Raw genomic sequence first — 17,038 nt, 5'->3', positions numbered from 1 at the left:
CCTTTTCCATCTCTTTTGTACATCTTTCTTCTTTGCTATGTCCGAGGAATACAAACTACTAGCGCCTGCATCACCAGAAAACTGCAAGAAAATTCTAAGTTCAAGAGCTAGAAATTAGAAGCTAGAGTAACTAACATAAAAAAAAAAACGCTGTGTTAGTGGATAGATTACTGAGAAACAGAACTGCAATAACTATGCAAATAACAGCCAACTGACTTGTTAATATCCATCCATGGAAGTAAACAGATTGAGATGTTGTTAGAAGTCAGACATAAATCTACAATAATTGTAGGAGACCCACAAAAGAGTGCAAGGAACTCTAACACTGGGGGAAAAAAGCTGATCAGTAGTACCTTGTACAGTATTTTTGCACTCTTAATGCTTAAGACAACTACATTCAGTACAAATATTTCCTTCTTACCTCATAAGGCAGTTTATCAAAATATCCATTAGTTGGCCACTCCCTGAGGGTAACAGCGTTGAACTGTTTRTTAAGAGCGTCCATTCCACAGCCATACTTCTCATCATCTTCATCCTCATCAATATCATTCATATCAATCATTGAAGTCTTAAGTGAAAGCATAGGTCTCTCTTTCACACCGTGTAGTACTACTGCATCTAATTCGGTGTAATAGTCCAGAAGAGAACTGTTGACTTCCAAGCGAATTAAGTTTGTGGGAAAATTTATCTGTTTGATACAAGGTGTGAACTGCCGAGCCTGTGGGCTATTCACCTTTGTAGGTGCCTCAGACCAAAGAATTTCCCATCTGTGAAAAAGAATTGTATATACCATACAGGGATCAAGATCAAAGTTATTAACGCAACCTATGAAAGCAGAAAGAGCACTCTTGTGTCAGAAATATTTAGCAAGTGAGAAACACCATTGAAAAGCCAATGAAAATTGTTACACTTTCCCCTAGATTTAGTAAATACCCTAAGGAAGAATTTAACACGTCACACACATTCATAATCTCAGTATATTTTCTCTGCATTGCTAAATAACAAAACAAGCTGTATACTTGTAGTCATGCACCTGGGTTAGACTACTGTTACACACRTACAAGTTGTTTTAATATTTCACAGTTAAAGTATTTTTAACAAATTGATTATAGATACTTTCATAACAATCATGCATTAGTGCAAGTATGCCTGGGGCAGTCTTATTAACTAACTCAAATACAAAGTCAGCTGATCTCTCAAGCCCCACAGAAGGTTCTCTCTCTCACACGCACACATACTCACAAAATCAATACAAAAGTCACAGCTCACGCTCAGTCACAAAGCTGTTCAAACTGCAGCATTAACAAAATACAAAATGTCTAAACTTTGCTTTGCCTATCTGCCCAACTAAGCAAAATATTCTTTTAAAAGGCTATTCACTGTCATATTGTCTTATTTGTACRAGGTTAAGGATAAAAATAAAAAACAGAAAGGAAACAGAATCTTCAAGTTATTTTTAAAAGGATTATTTGGGGAAAAAACCGCTATACTGATGAAGCTTTATCCTATTCGTTCCCCAGCGGCAGGAGGTGGTTCAGGGCAAGCACAAAACTTCCATATATACACYCGCATTTGCACACACACACCTCAATTCTTCTCCAATAAATGGCAATGAAACCTGCTGCCAACTCAGTAATCTAGAGAATGAAGTCTTATATTTGTTAGGTCTTGAGTGCTCCTAAACTTGTCAAAAGGCCTGAAAACAAAAACCTGTTGTGTGTTTGTGTGCTTGGGTTCGCATCCAGCGAATGGATTTTAGTCACTGATGTTCTCTTCCTCCCCTCTCCTTCACACTCAAGTCTAGTTAATTAAGAAGGAAGCCTCCACCAACCACTGCTGCYACCCCTTCGATAGTACGCTTACAGAAATCTCTGTATCCTTTGTATGAAACTTAGAAATCTCCCCATCTATTCCCCAATGGAAGTCTGGTCCCCCGCTTCAAAGATTTCTCTCAGCCTACTGCCTTGTCACATAGGTCTTAGAAATACAGCATCTGCCCTACAATCTCAACACCACAGCTCTCCATAACAGATATCACTACTATGAACTTGCAAGTACTGTTCAACATTGACGTGTACAGCAGAATGCGCGTGTGTGCCTGTGTTTGTGTATACACACACACACATTATATATATAAAAACAACATGCTTTGTTCTCCAGAACCAAATACCTAAAATTTGTYCATCATCACAGAAAGTAAAACGCAAGGCTTCCATTAAAATAGAGCACACTTAATACAAACAAGGCTTAGAAGCTCGATATTTGCTAATATTTTCAGAATAGTAAAATTTATTCATATATGCTGAAACCTCCATTTCAAAATGGACATTTTGAGGAATGTACAGAAGTTTTCCTATCCTGCATCACGTAACTCTCCACAGATACCKTACAGTAGAGTGGGAGGCTTGCAGAAGTCTTCTGTCAAAGGAAAAGAAATGTCATGAACTGAAAGCAAACATGCAGAATCAGTGAACCTACAGCATGTTAGCAAGCACTACCGTAAGAGACATGACAACTCTACCCTAAGATTAACAGCTTTTATAAGAGAGAATTATCAGTATGAGACGAAAACTTCATTTGCTTAGAAAAAGAATGTCAATTCATGGCAGAAAGAAACAGAAGTAGTTCCACTGGCACACTCTTGCACAGGCTGATTCCCTAAGCAAATACTTAATGTTAGGATTGTAAATGACCTTTTTGTTGAAAACATCCAGATCACCATCTGACATTTTGCTTAGACATTTTCTTATACCCAGTCAAACTGTTCCGAGGGGAARCTCAAGGCTATTTTTTACACTTCTTTAGCACATGCTGGACCATCAACTTTCAATTGAAAGTGTCTCAGTTACTTCTCCTTTGRTGCCCTGGAGAAAGGATTATCGGTCAATAGCACAACTCTGGAAAAAAAAAAATGCATCTGGAGGTCTAGGTTCATCAAATTGCAAAGCAATAACCTTCTTCAGAAAGCAATGTTTCTGATTCCCAGTCTTTGTACTAAACTAGAGAACAGTAAAGACATGTAGCAAGACTTTTTACAGCCTTGTGAAGCTTCACATTATATACTAACTACTGATGAACAAAAAGACTATGACTATTCTCCATTCTTTTCATCATGTTGTTTTGATTTCATCAACAGCCCACTAATCTGACTAAAGGAGTTGGCTGTTGGTATGACTGGAGGGAAAAAAAAAGAAAAGAAAAGAAAAAGAAAAAGTCTACTACATTGCTTTGGATGTTCTTCTCTCCCTTGGTGACACCTCACACAAAACCAGGCCAGAATAATTGCTCTTCCAGCCAGGGTTGGTATATTCTTCCCTAGCATATGCATCTTCTTAATACACTGCAGTTGGAAATAGATCAAAAAGTCCAAATTTCCAAGAGACTCCTACTAAGAACTGCAGTTCTTTTGTTCTGAAGCATTTTTCTTTACAGTCACCTGTTTCCAAATCCTCCTAAGGAAAGGTCTTTCATCAGACAGTTCTAGTTTGAGAATGGGTACTAAAAATCAGTTTCCCTAAGATGGAATGCCTGCATGTGTTCAGAATATAAGATGCGCTAACCTATGACAAAGAAATTGAATTCCTTAAAAATATCTGGAAAGAAATCAAAATAAATTTATTCTCTTCCCCCATAGAGTTACTAAGGTTCTATGTATTCCCAAAAATCAAGTAGGATCAAATGACTGAAGGTAGGAAGTTGTTTGTTCAAGTCTTGCAAATGTACAGTAACAGCTGCTCATGGATGTTGCAATGAGAATGATTTGATAAGACGCTTTCACTAGCAGTGTACTGGAAAGCCTCAGTTTTACACTGCCATGCAAGGCCTGAACAAGAGGCAGTACAGTCTGTGTTCCTCTCTTTAGTGACTGAAGAAAGTGAGGATTTAAGTCAACTTTTCCATTCAGCTTTAATTGACTCAGTTTTCCCATTGCATTTGTCACTACCTCCTTTATTAAAATAGCTGGGAACTCATTAAACTCAAATTTCTGATACCAAAGATTTTGTACACCTATACAAAAATCAAAACAAAAATAATCAAAAAAACCCCAAACCCTCCCACTCTCTTCACCTTGAAGATAGGAACTACAGTACAGTGATTTTCAGGTTGAGAAGCATACTTGCAAAGTTTGTGTCAAATGAGAGCATATATTTATTGCTTATTTTTTGTTGACCTAACACTAYTGGAAAGCTTTGATGTTCAAAGGCAATGGCTAAGACTATACCTGAACAGACCTCGTTACTTCTGAAGAATACATATAATAAGAAAGATTCTTCTGAGAAATGGCTCCTCGGAAAAGTAATCAGATTTCTCTCCTGTGAGACAAGATTAAACTTTGCCTGTTATCTACTGAAAAGACTTATTGTGTTATAAAATTGCGATCAGCATAAAGAGTGAGTAATGGACTAGGTGCTACTCAAGCACAAAAAAATAAATGCCCTAGCCCAAGGAACTTGCAACTGAATTAAAAGACAAAAGAAGGGAAAAAGTCAGGTATACCAACAAGGAATATATATGGGAACTCAGCAAATAAAACCATGCCTTTGCTGAAACTGCAACTTCTGCAAGAATTGTAAGCGTGATACGTGCCACATCCCACCTCCTCTAGTCAAGGCAGGTGCTCTGCCTACCATGCCATGGATGTTTCAGTACACGAGGCTCCATGTAATTTGGAAAGTGYACCCACGGCCACACCTGTGAGTTTGTAAACACAAAAGGGAAGGAAGTCTGATGATAGGAAGAATTTTAGAACCATTCAGGTCAAAGGGATGAGTACAGTTCACTATCTCAGCAGTATACTGTGGGGGAGCAAGTCACAGATTATCATTTTTAGTTTAAGAGCTTGATTCTGAAATACCAGAGAGAGCAGAGAGCATCTGAGAACGCTCTAAGGGCATTTAAAATAGCAAACAATATTTCAAATAATTGCTTTATCCACTTGAGCTTTTCATACGTTTCTCAAAAATAACGCTGTCCCATGAACCAATTCATTCTTCTGTGATGATCTTCTGGGTAAGAGATATCTGCGTTTCCCTGAAGATGTCAAAATAAGTTATGAGCAAGCATGCCAATGGATAGAACCTAGGTTTTGTGTTACACATTAGTGACACAGCCCTGAAGGTCCCTTACCACACTCTAATGTGTTGATGGTATCAGCAGCATTTTGGGTGCCTTCATCAAAGATTCATAAGGGAAAAAAAAATAATGCAAAAGAGCCATTTGTATGCCTCTATGCCTACAAGCAAGAGACTTCTGATATTTTATATTCAGTACACTACTTTTCCAGCTTCAGTCCTTTATCAGAACGGGAGATCATTTATCAAACATTTTGATCCCATTCCTGTCTGCTAGGGAAGAAATTCATGATATTCCCACACAAATCAGATTTTAAGAAAAAGTCTACTGCCTAAATACAATGAGCTTCCTAACAGAAAGAGAGGGAGCCTTCTATTTTGTATTCCTCAGCCTGCTTTGCTGGTTGCAGCAGTTTCTGCCTCTACAGGCTTCAAGACTTTCGGGAAAGTCTTTGCTCTCCTATAGCAAACACAGCCATATGGTAGACCAAGAAAATATTCAGCCAACCTATAATCTACAGGTCTGAAATCAAAATTGGAATTTTGCTCAAAAGAGCTTTGCATGTAGCAAGGCTTTAAGGTGAAACCAAAAAATTAAATAAATAAATAAGAAAGAAAYGGCAGGAACATATGAGGCAGAATGCTGCCACTGATAGCTCTGGAACTGCTCCCAGCCAGTCATATGACCRTGATATCTGACCTGCAGAAAACAAGTTAATACTTGTTATATCTTATCTGCACAAAATAGTAAGGAGAAAAACAAACAAACAATCAAAAACATAGAACAATCTCTAATCTACTAAAGCAGAAATMATTCCATAGTGGTAAGGAAATACACTGTAAAGCAACAGCACCTCAAGCACTGCCGCACATCCCAGAGTATTTGGAAAATATTTATTGAGCACAAAGAATAGAATATGTGATGGCACCATAATGTATATGAGTTAAGAGGAAATGTCAATTAAGTTAAGAAAGAAGGAAGAAAAATAGWAGCTATTCTGAAATTTAAAAAATATTTTTGTAAAAGGAAAAGGTTAAAAAATTCAAAAAAAGTTATTTTTTACTTGATACTTCCCATTTAAACAGACACATTCTCTTCCTGTCTGACAGCCACTAAGAAAGAGTGTTAGGAATATCAAAAAGTTTCTAATGGGCTGATACAGAAGAAGCCATTAGGGAACTGTCAGGAATAAACTTTGGGAGAAGGGGAAGAGGGGAAAGAGAGAAAAAAAAGGAAAAAAGAAATCATTTTCCTCATCTCTAGAACCTAGCTASATCAGTCCAACTCAGTACCAGAAACAAAATACGACCGTCCAGATCGGTTAGATGGGTTCACAGCTCATGCCACTACCAGCAACAGTGCCCCACTTAKGTCTGTGTGTCTTCTTCACCAGCTGAATACACTGAGTCACCTTTGTCACCAAGTCTTAAGTACATAAAATCCAAAATTTATGTGTATCACAACACAGAATCTAAAAGTTACACTAGTAAAATAATCATAGCATAAAGTAATACAATAAAAAGAGGGAGAATTCTTCACTATTTAAAAACTGAAAGGGTATGTTACAATATTTCTTTAATCTCAGATTAATAATTTTTGAGGTTGGACTAGATGATCTCCAGAGATCCCTTCCAACCTTACTGATTCTATGATTTTTGCTTGGGTTTTCTACATTCAGATAATTCACATAAGAAAGTAGATACTAACATATGCAAGTATATTTTAAGAAACTACCAAAACCAAAATATTTCTCATCAGCCATGGCCTGAGGGCACTAATCAAGAGCAAAGAAGGTCTCCATGTGTAAAGACAGAAGCTCCTCTCAAATTTATGATTTTAAAGCATTGCTCATCACTGTCCCCTGCATAAAACATTTTCTGTGTTTAGGGGAGCAGAAAATATGAGAGGATAGAGAATCCTCAAATTGCTGAAGTAGTGGTTAAGCTATAATCAGAAGACTTGAAATTCACTCTCATGTTTTAAGCATTAGGATTAGTTATGCATAATTACATTCCAATCTGAAAAATAAATTAATAGTTTTCCCCCCCCCACTCCACAAAGAGTAGGTCCCATCTCTAAAAGGACTCTGAATAAAGCTGCTCTGAGACAGTGACATGCAAAAGCTGTCATTCATAGCAAAATCCAATGCATCAGCAACACAGGAATATGTGATACAACTACATAGGCTAGAAATATTTTTCTACGCCATTTTTTCTACATAAAGCCCTCTTGAGCAAGGACTCTGGTACACAAAGCCCTTACAGGGCCTCCTGCAGATCAGAAACTTTTGAGCAGAGCAAAGTCTTGGTTAAGTTCAAGTTTTAAATACTGAAAAAAGGAAGAAATTATGCAGCTGGACTACTGTAATCCACTAAGTATGGCATTTAAACAAGTCTCAATAGGTTTCTTCCTCTCACAACAGATTTAAGTAGAGTCCACAGGCTTCTCTCAAGACATTGACATTCCTAAAATAAACAGAAAAGATCAATTTGGCCTTCTTTTTATACAAAAAGTAAGAACTGTTAAAAAGGAGTGAGAAAAAAAAACCTTTGTAATGACCTACAAAACACTAGTTAAACAGAGAATCACTTGAGGTTAGCAGGTCTATTTCCATTTCCCAGAAAAATAATTCTTAGTTGGTATCTCAGAGAATTTTTGGAACTGAAAGCAAGGTACTGAGAATCTAAGCAGAAGACAGATCAGAGTCTTGCAGATCTTCACGTTCCCCACATACAGCTGAAGGAGAAAAAGTACTGGCCACCTAATCTGGAGAAAGGGTTCCTTTAGCTTCCCTTCRAATTTGGTGTGTTAAGACATGTTCTGTCTCTTTTAAAAGAAAGTGGGAGACAAACCAAATGAGCAGTGCTGAAGAGCCAAGTCCTGCTAAGGAAAGGCAAGCCAAAAAGAAAAAAAAATACCTATAACAGCTCTACAGTTTTCACCAGGACTAGCACCACATAGATCACAGGTGCTGAGGATTGCTAAAACCACCAGCCTTCCTCTTACCAAAAACGCTCCTGACCTAGGGAGAACAGAACTCTGCCTACAAAGAGAAAGGCAGGGTCCTAAAGAAGCTTCAGCCCTTCTTATGATAAAGYGGACGTCTGGCCTCTCAGTCTAATCATACCCCGAGAGGAGCTATAAAAAAGCATTAATGCTGTATATATTGCAGTCATGTATCAGTATTTTCCTCTTTTTAGGCCCCAGAGCAATTTTTTCTTTTAAAAGTACACCTTACTAAATAAATGCTTCAGTTAATTTTTGACCTGATTAGTCTTTACACAAATTTGAAAAGTTTGTTTTTTTTATGAAACAAGAACTAAACAGACTTTAAAACATTTTWAAAATAAAAACAGCATTATCCTATTACTCAGAATTATATCCTTGTACTGCACAGCAGTGTACTCACTATCTTACTATTAAGTTCTGTAGCACAGCATTATCAACAGAATTACCAAAATAATCTCTACCTAAATCTGTGCTACATAATCAAATAAGCAAGTAAAATGAAAAGTTAGCCCCCAAAATATACTTTTAAGCTGTATCTGAAAAAGGCAGATGAGGAGAAAGGAAAAAAAAAAAAAAAAAGGCAGGTCCTAAGCCAACATCTGCTTGTACCTGCCTTCCCTTCAAGGCAGGCATTTTAAAGGTATACAGTATTTGTTGGCATATTACTTTCTTTAGGATGCATCTAAAAACATTTTTGTTACTATTTCTTCTGCTAGTCCTCCTTTGCTTTGTGGGTTTGATATAATTTCTTTCCTGTGGCAAATGCTGATTACTATATAGCTTTTCCCAATTTTCCCTCCCCACTCTGAACTTTTACCTGTTCTCTTTCTCTTTCCATTTCTGTTTCTAAACTTCCCAACTGAAAGTTTCATGTCTCATTCACAGTGGTTTTTCCTCATTATCTTAACAGTCATCATGTCCCTCTTTTTTTTTTTTTTTTTTCCCTCACTCCCACCTCCCTTTCAAAACTGGAAGGTGTGTCAGGCATTCTTAGACTATGGAAAACTGACAAGACTGAACCAGTTTCTTTCAGTCTACAAAAYAAGTGTAAAATCACGTGCTGTTCATGCACTTTGAATGAGACAAATGGTATCACTTTTGTCCACTGTGCTGTGCTTCTGGTTTTGGCCCCAATTCCAAATGAACAGTTACAACACCTGATTCTACTACACAWACAGCCTCCTAAAGCATACAGAGAGAAGAGTTTTAGGCTACTTTAAACATTACAACATAGCAACCATAAAACCTCAGGCTCTTCTATACAATTTGCTTTTCCTTATCGGAGAATAATTCAGCGGAACTTCCATTTCACAAGTGATTTTTTGTGCAAAAATAATTATTGCTCATCAAAATTTCAACAAAAGAACTATCATTACAAAAACGTAGGCTGATATTAGAGTCTACATTAATTCATGTAAAAAATAAAGTTGTTCTTAAAACATATGCCACAACTGTTTTGAACACATGCAGAAAATGTTAGTGGGTCAGATATCAAATACAGAAATACTAAAAGTAAAGTTTGCTAAACAGGATTTTTTACTCTTTAATATCTTACAGAAAAGCATAGAGGAAAAAAAATTACCTTACTTCAGCTGGTGGATTTTGTGAATAAGGATTTGCAGAGCATGCCAAAATCCTAACCACAGCTCCAGGATGATATGTTTCCAGAATATGCACTGCTGTAGGATAAACTGGTTCCTCAAAAGCGAGTTCTACATAGTCTTGGCTACAGAAGGTGGGTGGCGTCCTCTTGAACGGCAGTCGAGCACTGGGGCAATGATCCCACCAGGTCCCATAAGTCCGAAAAACGGCAGTCTGAGTAAAGTCACCAGAACTAGGATACACGTTTGGAATACCTGCTAAATTCCACATGGTATATGACATGCTGTTTTCACTACCATAATGAGAGCTGAAATCCAGCACTTCTTTGGCATACTGAACGATTTCAGCATTGATAGGTAAGGCTCGGGTATTTGACTCAATAGCTCTCCGGCTGTTCATTTCTCCTCTTGTAGCTGTCCTAGCTCGGCGCCGAAGGCACATATAGTAAAACATGCTCAGAACTGTTAACATGGGAAACACTGGTGACATCTAGATATGAGTTATGAAGCTGCAAAAGGTCAGGAGTCCTTTATAAGGTGCATTAACTGCTTGTGGTGTTTCAAAAAAGAGCTGATAAAACAATGAATAAATATAGTGAGTAGATAAAATATCCTTAGAAAACAAATAAAAGTTACTCTTTTGAATGTCTTCTTAATCAAGGTATTGATACTAAAACATTAAAAAACTTCTATATTTTAAGACGATTACTTAGCTAGAGACTACTAGATGTGTCTTCTCATTTGTTTTGTTAAAAAAAAGTCTGAAGAAAAATATTAGCCCAAACTAAGCCAAAAGCACCAAAAAGACTAACAGTTAAATTCTTTCAGAGATTTATTGGGGGGGAGGGGGGGGCGAGGAGGGGAAGAGGAGATCCTGCACTGACTCATGAAAATGAAATCAAGTATGAACTGAAATCTGGCCCTTGCAGCAGAAAACTACAAAAGAGTATCTGAAGGTATAGTTAAACTTATCTGCAGTACAGTATTGAAAGACTTAAACTAAAACTGACTTTAAACAAACTGTTTGGGTACCTGTCAGGCTGCAGCAGCAGAGAGCTCAGCACAAATTAACCTCACTGCACATATTTTGTAGTAAGACTGTTTCCAGGACCCAATTTAGTTCATTTAAAGCTAGCTCAAGTATACCTAAACTATTCTATAATCTGAAAAGTAAATGCAACCTTCAGAGACAGCTGTTAGACTGTCTCTGTTGGACAGCTAACCCAACAGATTCTTTGCTTCCTCTAACTTGTACCCATAACTTGTAAATGGTACTGAGAGAAAAGAGTAAGTTTTGGAGCTAATTTGAACCAAAAACTTAGCCCACTCCTTCTTAGGTAAGGATGCTAGCCTGAAACAGGCTCACAAAAAAGTTTTTCTTTACCCTTTGAAGTTGTCCATGACAGCATTCCCCCACGATATAATGATCACCAGCCTCCTGAAGGATTCATTAATGATACTGTTTAATCATCTTCCAGTAAGCCAAGCAAAAAAGTAAATCTTCAGAATCCTGGCATCAGAAGCAAAAGTCCCCATAGAAAGCATTTTATATCTGGTAAGAGAAAATATTAGTATTTATATATAGATTCATTTAGATATAAAATGTGCTAGATCTGCATATAAGATCATCCAAAAAGAATCACTACAAAATTATTGTTAAAGATATGTGTTTTACACTGCCTAGACCAAATGACACAGCAGAACAAGTAAACAAGCAGGTATAATTATTAGGAAAAGCCAAATTAAAAATAAGTCACTTTACTAAAGTTTTCAAATAACAATCGTGAAGAAATTTTTATAGCTGAATGTTGTTTTCAGGACACAGAAGGGGTATATCATATTCACTACTAATAAAGATCCTCTTACATAGAGTTGTCCCATATTTAGCAGCCACTCTATACCTGAATGATGTAAACTGTTAGATTTACCAACGTGTAAAGAAAGTCGGAATGTATTCTCATATTTCTAGCAATACACAAAATATTTAGGCAATAACATAGCATTCCAGTATTCATATTCTCAAGAACAAACTTCATTTTTCTGCTGATATTCCAATTAGCTTGTTCATTGGCTTTACTAGGAAAGAATAGAGAGTAGTGCTTGTAACCTGTTAGAGGCTGGAACAGAGATGACTAAGCATATCCAAAAATAGAGTGAATGTTTCTTCAGCTGCCTTTACTGGAGTTGCAGATTAGTTTATCGCAGGGCACATACTGTGTTAGTCATTGAACCAACAGAAATGACTTCCACTGCAAAGTATGTATTAAACAACAATTAACATGATGCCTCTTATTGCCTGGGAAATACTACATATATGCCTTTTCAAATGGCTAGAAGTGAGACCATACTTTATAGGCCCTTTAGAGCATAAGCTTAAAGTACAGCAAATAAATAAACGGAGAGAAATCAAAGTGGCTTTTGCACACTTCAGACTAAGTTCACTGTGTGTTTCAACAACAACATGCCTCTTATCCATTCTCACAAAATGCGCGCACACACACACACACACACACAAGCAGCTCTCTTTCACTTAAATGTTGTCCACAACAGGAAGGTACAGTAACAGATAAGAGCAGGATGCACTGTTTGGCCTCTTACTTGTGAGGGCAAGGAAGTCTATTGATGAAGAGTTCACTTCTTTTACTTTCTTCCCTCTCCTGTTACTAGCTTTTTGTTTAGTTCTCGTCCTTCATTCAATTTCACATGTTGATACCGCTGTCAATAGCACAAATTACCCCTGATATTCAGCACAGACAGAAATGCATAAGACAATATGCTGGTTCTTCTTTAAACTCTGCTGGAACGTCAAAACTAAATCATGTCGCATTTTCCCCACACAGGCTGTTTTAGAAAAGGTGCTGAAAAAAATCCCCAAATCCCAATCTTTCCTCCTTCCAAAAGCCAGAAAATTGTTTTATCTTTTCATTCTGCAGCTGCTTTGGGATGTAAGTGAAGATTACAAAAACACATTCTTCTTTCGTTTCCCTCCCTCCTTCCTCCCCCCACGCCCCTCCAAAAAAAACTCTTTACACAATACGCTAATGCACATCAAACAAACCTATTGTCAAATCCTAGAATTACCTGTGGACCCCAACTTTGAACTCAAAATTTTATTGAGTAACATGGTTTTGAACCTGCTACAGGCAATTTCTGGCTTTACAGAGGTCAATTTTAAGAATCACTTASGGTATTTCAAGACCAGGTATGTATGAATCACTATCTTATATGTGCATCCTACAGAACTTCACCTCTCCACTCCRAGCTTCCTCCAGCCACAGCCCAGAGCTCTTAAAGCACCATTCCTGAGCAGCAGCGCAACTTCAGCTGTGTTCCTATCAGTTGGGCTAAGAACAACATAACCACCAGCTATTTGAGAGTTGTACATGAACCAATTGGCCAGTCAGTTTAAGTGTGCAGATGGGTCAGCCACCAGGTCTAATAGAACAGGTAACCTGGAACCATGCTGCAAACTCACCAGTAATGGAAACATTGATCTGGGTCATTTTCACCTACCAACCTGATGATTTTCCTGTAATCCGCAAGAATTTAATATCCTTGAGATTGATGCCACTTTGCCAAATGTAGGTGACATTGGCCAACAGGGCTATAAGTCAGCAAGCAGAAAGAAGGAAAGGTGCAGAGTATGCCGCTTTTATGAAAGTACATTAGTCTGAACAATACAAATGGAGAAAAACTGTTTTCAAAGAATTAAAAACAACACACAATTTAATAATGTGTCTCAAGCACAAAGAAACAAATCTATACAAAAGAAAGAGAAATAAGTACTAGAACAACAATACAGGTCAAAATGTTTCTGTTCGACATTGTAAAAGATTATTAAGAATTGTGTGGAGTTCAACCTCCTGAGCAATTTTTCCTAAGTGTCTAAGAAGTTAGTGAAAGAATTACACTAAAAATAAATCAGTATAGCTGGATGACAGAGAGATTTGTTCAAGAACCACCAGAAACTGAGCTGACTTCCAATTAAAGGGATCCAACTTTGCAAGAAATACAAAAAACGTAGACTCGGGCCTATGGAAAACAACATAAACAGCTCAGCAGCAGAGTAGCTCATGTCTGTGCAAAGTTTGTGGAAAACTGTTTTTCTTTCTTTCCAAAGTGCTTGACTGCTTTCAAGAAAGCCATTTGGTCCTATGTAACTGTATCTTTCAATTCCTAACAGTATCTTCTTCATTTGTCCTACTGCATATCATTCAGGTTTTTTTGTACAGGCATAATTATCCCAAACCAAAGCTTAATAAAGGTTTCTTTTAAATGCATCTTCTTATCTTCCTCCCAAGCAGCAGCGTTCTGCTTTTTTCTTTGGTTTATTTCATAAACCTTTTCTGTCAAGATACCATTAAATGGTCTGAAATGGTGCTAATGAATAGCAAGACCTTCAGCAGCTAGCACAGGCTGACACAAAGGGCATCATGGTTTCATTAGAAACGAATAGCAATATGCTACGAGCACACAGTGAAGTTGCAATGTGTTGTTCTGTGCCAACGTGTGCATTTGTGCTTCCAGAATAGACTGCATTTCCACAGCAGTTCAAGCCTGCCCGTACTGGGGCTGCCAAAGCTTGGCAGTCCCTCCGCATGCCCCACACAGACCCATGCCTCTCTCAGCTTCACAACCACTGCTCAAGCTGGCACTGCTGGGCAGGGGGCCAAGTCAAAGGGCTTACCCAGCCAAGAGCTAACTACTCCTTTTGCAAGGATAGTTTTCAGTCAGTTCAGCTCCTTGAACCAACTTATTGTCAGACAACAYGACAGTCAGTGCTGGCTCAAAGGAGTGGTAAAACACAGAACCCCAAAGTTCAAATTGGCAGGCAAATGTTGCCTTTAGTCATTACAAAAAAAAAAAAAAAAATACAGACTAGACTAGGTTTGGAATAAGCCTTTCACAAGAAAGGGATGCTACTTTATTTCACAATCCTCTTGTTTTATTGGTACTTGTAATCTCTCCTATTCAGATCGTTACTTAATTGACAATTATTTCAGTTATATGGGCTAATCCATTCCTCCAAGGAAAAGGTATTTTCTATAAGACAACAACAGTTGAATTCTACTGCAATTCACCATTTCCTTCCTTCAAACACAACAAATCTTGATAAAGGAAAATGCCTTACATCTTCTCTACAGATTTCATAGGAACTGATACTGATTAATTTAAAGCATTCAAGAGCAAATAAGTCATCACTTGACAATCAAGTCTTCACCCAGTTTCCATGCCAAGCAGAAGTCTGAGTTTTTTCCCTCACTGTTCTGTTGATTTTTTTTTTTTTAACCTAGATCTCTTTGGACTATTTTGTCTCTTTTAGAGGGAGGTTATTTATACCAATCTATTTTCCAGCTTCCAAACAACCCAACTGAGCAACCAAAAAAGTGAAAAATACATAGAAAGATATTTGGGGGGTTGTGGTATGGGGACAGCAAAGTGAAGGATGTGTATAATGCACAACAAGTCACAGATATTAGATACAGGAAAAAAAATGAAAGACTGCACATTTCATCCCTGTAGCAGTTCCTATCAATGCCTTTGTTAGATATATCAAGAGACACAGATGCTGTATATACAAGTCATGTATATACTGAGTTTGATTTTTAAGGCCAGATAGGTAGTAATTCCTCTTTATACTGGCTCTGCTCATCTCACACTTGGGAGTACTGTGCAGGGTTTTCTCTCATTCTACTATAAAAGAAACATCAACATTGACAAATTACAAAGAAGATATAAATCACAAAAACCAATAGCTTGCGTGATCTTTGAAGAAAGATTAATGAAATTTAATACACGTATCTCAGAGAAAAAAATGGTAAATGAAAAACTTCTTAATTATCTTTATGCATTAATGCACCGAGAGAATACTGGAACCTTACATTACAAGCTAAAATGGTGTATTTTACTACTAGTTAGCATTTTTCCCCGTTAATTTCCGAAATTATACCATCATCAACACAAAAGTTGTTGAAATTAAGAGTCAATATTAATTAAAAATTAACAAGCTGTTACATAACATACTTTAAACTCAGGCTGTATTTGTGTGTTTCTTCACACAGTGTGTTCTGGTACTAGAAATATAGCCATTTTACATATATGAAATTTATAAATATACAGTTTGAAAATCAATAGAATGTTATGACAATCTATTTAAATATTACTTGTGTTGCTACCATAAGCAACAAAACATTCAAAGTCCAACATTCAAAGTTTCAAATTACTCAATTTACTGACTCTTCTTTCCTGCTAAGACCAGAACTCATTAAATATCTTAGCATTGCAGTATAATGAGACAAATTTTACTTAGTAGCTATAAGGTGGTCAGGTTGACCACACTGCCTTCTGGAGTTTGTCTTGCCATACAATACTTTCTGTTTCTTAGGATGTGTCAATCATTAGGTAAACTCCATTAAAAAGAAAAAAAGAAAAAAAGAAAAAAAAACACACCAAAAACCACACACAACTTCATTTTACACAAGGCCTAAATTCACCAATATTATACCACTCTGTTTTGAATGTCTACTCTTTCAACTACAGTGAAACTTTCTTCCTCTGGCCAAAAAATAATTTCCATTTAATACTACCTTCAATAAACAGTTCAAGCACACTTGTCTCCTTGTTTTTTTTTCTTCAGTGTTGTCTTATCTTTCCATATATTTATTTTCTCTACAGTATTTACCTGCTGGTCAGCTGCCTCCTTCTTGTGCAAATCTTAATCTAACAGCTATTGGGGCATACAGATGGTTAGCTTACACTGTCCATTCATCAATATGCACAAACGATGCTTTAAATGTCAGTTCGCACAAAGTGAAAACCCCCAAGACATACCTAAAAAAAAAAAAACCCAGTTAACCTCTTTCCCTGCTTCTGTTTTGTTGTGATTTGCTAACTGTGGTAACAATATGCAAATTATGTAAGACTACAATCATTTATTCAACAATTAATATTTATGTATGAGTCTGAAGCTTCCAGAGCAGACAACAACCTACAAAGGAGAGCTGTATAAGAGAGGCGTAACCTGTGTCCCAATACTGCCAGGTTTGTCTTCTTTGGGGATTCTTCCTTCTGCCGTGCTCCATCTCCTCGGGCCCCGTTTGACCCTCTCAAGCACGTGAGCTCTCTGAGGACAGCGACCTTCTTCGACATCTACTTTTCTCCCAACGGAGGGAGCCCCGCTGAGGCCTGCAAGTATCAACACGCTGTCAGCAGTAACAGCCCTGAGCCCGCGGGCTGCTCCGTGCCGGCACCGCCGCTCCGCACCGCGCGCCCCGGCCGGCCGCGCTGCCCCGCGGCGAGGGGCGCGCTGCCGCGCCGCAGCCGCCGCTAACGCACAGCGGCGAGGGGCGGCGCCG

The 17,038-nt window shown here is 37.7% G+C and overlaps 1 protein-coding gene across 7 annotated transcripts in view; it reads right to left on the bottom strand.

Annotated features, from left to right (window-relative positions):
• Nucleotides 1–16,931, bottom strand: part of FBXL4 (F-box and leucine rich repeat protein 4) — a 67,083-nt gene extending 50,152 nt beyond the window's left edge. For 3 of the 7 annotated variants that reach the window (XR_014896112.1, XM_085306942.1, XM_085306948.1), the window contains exons 1-4: nucleotides 16,705–16,931; nucleotides 11,068–11,235; nucleotides 9,665–10,254; nucleotides 422–767 (exon numbers count right to left, since the gene is read on the bottom strand). Coding sequence is in view for 6 of the 7 variants with exons in the window: in XM_085306942.1 (XP_085163068.1) it covers nucleotides 422–767; nucleotides 9,665–10,173 (855 nt within the window). In the remaining variant the exon portion in view is untranslated. Of the gene's footprint in view, nucleotides 1–421; nucleotides 768–9,664; nucleotides 10,255–11,067; nucleotides 11,236–11,790; nucleotides 11,933–16,365; nucleotides 16,515–16,675 lie in introns of all 7 variants that reach the window. The other 4 variants (XM_085306943.1, XM_085306946.1, XM_085306947.1 and 1 more) reach the window with 4 other exon arrangements.
• Between the last annotated feature and the right edge of the window lie 107 nt (nucleotides 16,932–17,038).

Source organism: Rhea americana, unplaced genomic scaffold (genome assembly GCF_003343005.1).
Source record: "Rhea americana isolate MKP2758 unplaced genomic scaffold, rheAme1 scaffold_25, whole genome shotgun sequence".
Taxonomy (NCBI): domain Eukaryota; kingdom Metazoa; phylum Chordata; class Aves; order Rheiformes; family Rheidae; genus Rhea; species Rhea americana.
This window is presented reverse-complemented; position numbering and strand designations above follow the sequence as displayed.